Genomic DNA, 5,050 nt, shown 5'->3' with positions numbered 1-5,050 from the left:
GAAGTGGGGGAAATCAGAGGGGGAGATGAACCAGGAGAGACTATGGATTCTGAGAAACAAACTGAGGGTTCCAGAGGGGAGGGGGTGGGGGGATGGGTTAGCCTGTGATGGGTATTAAGGAGGGCATGTACTGCATGGAGCACTGGGTGTTATACGAAAACAATGAATCATGGAACACTACATCAAAAACTAATGATGTAATGTATGGTGATTAACATAACATAATAAAAGAAAGAAAGAAAGAAAACTGTTGGCTTGTGTAAGCAGCAGGTCAGCTAGTGACCTCAGAACACTGGTGTGACTTATTTTCCTCAAGTGAGGCTATCTGCCACGTTGACCTCCGTGGATACTGTGCATCAGCACATGTGGATCTCAGTTTGGGTGAAAACTATTTCTATTTTTAGGTAAATCTGAAAATCAAGAGCTACAAGTAGATAAAAGCAGGGTTTTAAACATATTGGGCAATCTGTAACACCCCAATTTCTACATTGTGCTGCATGTTGACTATGAAAGGAATATTTGCCCCTAACTTAAAACAAGCAAACATTTGTTCTCAAAACAAAACGCCAATGTGACTGTACTCAGAACGAGGTTAACGGCTTCTCTGCCTCCCTGTGCTGGGGTCAGTGCTGGCTCTGCTGTTTAGCTGATTTCAGTAGCCTGCCAGGAACCATCACACAATTATTCGTTACTCTTTTCCAAAGTCATACCAAGTTTCCAATTTTTTAAAAAAATCGTTTATAGATACATCCTATGAAAAGTCAGACTTTCATTTAGAACAAAGTTAGGAACTGCTTTTTGTCCGAGTTCTGTTCCTGCTGTTGCAGATGAATTTAAGAGGGTGGAGAAAAAAAGAAAACCCAGAAAACAGGAAAATCTAGAGCACATATAATAAAAATAGCTACTTACAGTATGGAGAGATTAGCTAATGTTTCCTCAAATACATGAAAAGACATTTTAAAGTAGGGGAAGAAGGCACGTGGAGAAACGTGTCTAGCATTGTTTGTTCACTTTTAATTCGTTTTAGTGCTCTGAGGTTTTTCTCCTCTCCTTTGCTTCTCCTTCATTAACTCTTTAAAATTGAACTGGCTGGCTTGACTGAAAGCTCTCAGGAACTAAGACACCAACTGGTTGCAGAAAACAGTCCTGCTGGACTCACTGTCTAACTTTTAGTTACCTTTTTTCTCCCTGCTAATCCTTCATTATTGCGTTATTGACCTTATTCTAACCCGTGTAAGATTGTGATTCTCCCAAGGTCAGTTATTAACGTGTTTGGAATTTGCATTCTCCTGACCTAGTTTCCTCTTGTTCTGCAGGGTGGCAGATTTTTTTTTGTTTTTTATCCTTGCTCTTCTCAGAAGTGTGGTAAATGACAACTCTTTAGTCTTCCCAGCTGTACTCCAGACATTTTAAAATTGCTTTTGAGTTGCAGCTTTGATTGATTGGACGTTCATCTTATTGTCATTTAAAAGTTATGGTGATTACTTTTACCGCTAATGAAATTAATGATGTGTTTTCTTTCAAACAGTTTTCATCTCTTCTCCAGTCTTATCATGACTTCTTTTTGTACCCTTCTCTTTATTCTTTAGGACTTGGCACAATATGTGAATGAAGTGAAAAGAGATAATGAGACCCTTCGTGAAATTAAACAGTTTCAGCTCTCTATAGAAAATCTGGTATGTAATTACCCTGCTATCCAGCTTCCCTAACTCACAAATCAGAGGACATCCTACAGTTGTTTTTGAAGAAAAGATAGTTTACCTTGAAGTTTCCGTTGTCATAGGTTTTTTTTCTGATTCTTGTTTGGCAGCACCCACACGGATGTCTCGTGGCACCTGTGATATGTGTGTCATTGTCCAAGGACTTTCTGCCTTTGCTTGTCCCTCTCTCTTTAATCACACTATGCCTCTTCCCCTGGCTGTACAAATTCTAAACACTGGAGTTCATTTTTTTTCTTTTCTTTCCCTTATCCCACACATACTCATGGCTGATTCCTGTTAATGTATTCATTTTATGTATATTTACGGGGTGACTGCTGAGTGCCAGATGTTTTGCTTGGGGCAGGGGCTGTAACTATGAACAGCATGGTCTCATGGTTGAGGAGGCGGTAACAGGAGAGTTTAAAAATGCTCTACTGAGGGGCTCCTGGGTGGTCAGTCAGTTAAGTGTTTGCCTTTGGCTCAGGTCATGATCCCAGGGTCCTGGGATCGAGCCCCATGTCGGGATCCCCACTAAGCAGGGAGTCTGCTTCTCCCTCTGCCCTTCCCCCTGCTCATGCTCACTTTCTCTCTCAAATAAAATCTTAAAAAAATAAAGTAAAAATGCTCTACTGAGATTCATGCTGTGAACAGGGTGGGGCAGCAGAGGATACTAAGGAGAGTCCTCGTTTAGATGAGATGGTTAGAAAAAGTCCGTCTCAGTCCTTTGCCTCTTGAACCTGAAGCATAAGGAGAATCCAGTGGTGCAGGGATCTGGGGAAGAGGATTCCAGGCAGAAGCCACAGCAAGTGGAATGGCCAGAGATGGGCCAGAACCTGGGGGTGTTCAAGAGGTTGAAAGGCAAGAGTGGCTGGGTGAGTGAGGGGCTCTGAGGTGGGAGAGGGGTGGGTGGGAGGACTATGTTCCCCCAGCCTTATAGGCCAAGGCACTGAGCTGGGGTTTTACTGGAATTACAATGGGAAGCTTGTAAAGGTTTCTCTAGGAGAGTCATTCTGATTTACATTTCAAGAAAACCCTTCTAGGGGCGCCTGGGTGGCTCAGTCGTTGGGCGTCTGCCTTCGGCTCAGGTCATGATCCCAGGGTCCTGGGATCGAGCCCCGCATTGGGCTGCCTGCTCCGCGGGAAGCCTGCTTCTCCCTCTCCCCCTCCCCCTGCTTGTGTTCCCTCTCTCACTGTCTCTCTCTCTCTCTCTCTCTGTTGAAAAATAAATAAAATCTTTAAAAAAAAAAAAAAAAAAGAAAACCCTTCTAGCAGGCAGGCCAGTCAGCAAGTTGTTGAGTGGTTTCAAGAAAGAGTTGGAGGCCTGGATGGAGCTGTGGGTGGTGAAAATAGAGTTGCACGTGTTAAGGAAAGACACTTTTCTTGGTCGAGCAATTTTATTGCCGCTTTCTCTGAAACATCTTTTCACATGTACAGTCACGTCCCCCTTTCAGGACCTCATCTGCCAACTTTTCAGTCACCGAAGCCTCCATCCATTCCTTCACGTAGTTGTGTTTCCAGATGGCGGACTTCTCGATTCATTCTCTTTCCCAGCCTTGTCAGCATTTGCCGTTGCCTTCAAGATTCAGTCAACATTCCTTAGCATGATATTTAAAGCCCTCAGTGATTTGGTCTTAAACTACTTTCCTGAACTCTTCCAGCTAGTACCTGCCCACATACTTTGTGGCTCTCCTGCTGTGTTGTAAGGTCTCTAATTTGCTGTACATTTTTATCATTCTGCCTTTGATGATGATAATATCAAAGCCTAGGATGTCTTCCCATTATTTCCTATTCCTTCAAGATCCAACTAAAATAATTCTTTCCCTAATCTCCCATTATTACTTTCTCTTTGTAATTCCATAGCATATTGTCTGGACAGCTGTTTAACGTGTGTGTGTGTGAAATATATATGACATTTACCATTTTTAAATGTACAATTTTGTGATGTTAAATACATTCATATTGTTGGGCAGCCATCACCTCTTTCCATCTCCAGAACTCTCTTCATTTTGTGAAACTGAAGCCTTTGTACCCATTAAACTCTAACTCTCCATTCTTCCCTCCTCCCAGCCCCTGGCAACCACCATTTTACTTTCTGTCTTTGTGAATTTGACTACTCTAGGTACCTCATATAAGTGGAATCATGTAATATTTGTCCTTCTATAACTGGCATATTTAGCATAATGTCTTCAGTGTCCATCCTTGTTGTAGCATGTATCAGAATTTGATTTTTTTAAAAGAATTTCCTTTTTAAGGCTTTAAAATATAACATTGTATATACCCCACATTTTGATTATTCATTCATCTGTCTATGGACACTTGGATTTCTTCCCCCTTTTGGCTATTGTGAATGATGCTGCTGTGAACATGGGTGTGCAAATATATGCTTGACTCCCTGCTTTCACTTCTTTTGGTTGTTTACCCAGAAGTGGAATTGCTGGATTGTATGGTAATTCTAGGCTTAATTTTTTGAGGACTAGCCATATTGTTTTCCACAGTGACCGCCCCATTTTACATTCCCACCAGCAATGCACAGGAATTCCAATATCTCCACATCCTCAACAACACTTGTTCTTTTCTTTTCTTTTTTATCTATTTTTTTAAATATCCATCCAAATGGGTACAAAGGAGTATCTTATTATGCTTTTGACTTTGTATTTCCCTAATGATTAGGGATATTGAGTATCTATTCATATGCTTTTTGGCCATTTGTATATCTTTCTGAAGAAATGTCTATTCAAGTCCTTTGCCTATTTTTGAATCACGGTTGCTTGTTTGTTGTTGTTGAGTTATAAGAGTTCTTTATATATTCTGGATATCAATTCTTGTCACATGTTTTGTTTGCAAGTATTCTCTCTCATTCTGTAGGTTGCCTTTTCACTCTGTTGATAATATCCTTTGCATAAAATTTTTAATTTGGATGAATTTCAACTTACTGGCCTTTTGCTGATGGTGCTTTTGGTGGTATATCTAAGAAATCATTGCAAAATCCAGTGTCATAAAACTTTGCTCCTGTGTTTTCCTCTAAGGGTTTTATATTTTTAGTTCTTTGATCAATGTAGTATACTGTATAAGGTAAGGGTCCAACTTCATTCTTTTGCCTGTGCATATCCAGTTTCCCCAGAATCTTTTGTTGAAAAGGCTATCCTATCCCCATTGAATGATCTTGGTACTGTTTTCAAAAATCCTTTGACCATATATATGAGGGCCTATTTCTTTTTTTTTAATTATGTTAATCACCATACATTACATCATTAGTTTTTGATGTAGTGTTCCATGATTCATTGTTTGCATATAACACCCAGTGCTCCATGCAGTACGTGCCCTCTTTAATACCCATCACAGGCTAACCC

The 5,050-nt window shown here is 40.5% G+C and overlaps 1 protein-coding gene across 1 annotated transcript in view; it reads left to right on the top strand.

The window, feature by feature from the left end:
* Positions 1 to 5,050, top strand: part of VAV3 (vav guanine nucleotide exchange factor 3) — a 341,802-nt gene that overhangs the window by 180,082 nt on the left and 156,670 nt on the right. Inside the window, exon 12 of the mRNA XM_081817104.1 lies at positions 1,590 to 1,676. Within this exon, the coding sequence (XP_081673230.1) occupies positions 1,590 to 1,676 (87 nt within the window). The remainder of the gene's footprint in view (positions 1 to 1,589; positions 1,677 to 5,050) is intronic.

The sequence above is a fragment of the Leptonychotes weddellii genome, chromosome 4 (assembly GCF_054177405.1).
Source record: "Leptonychotes weddellii isolate Sample4059 chromosome 4, ASM5417740v2, whole genome shotgun sequence".
In the NCBI taxonomy this organism is placed as follows: domain Eukaryota; kingdom Metazoa; phylum Chordata; class Mammalia; order Carnivora; family Phocidae; genus Leptonychotes; species Leptonychotes weddellii.
This window is presented reverse-complemented; position numbering and strand designations above follow the sequence as displayed.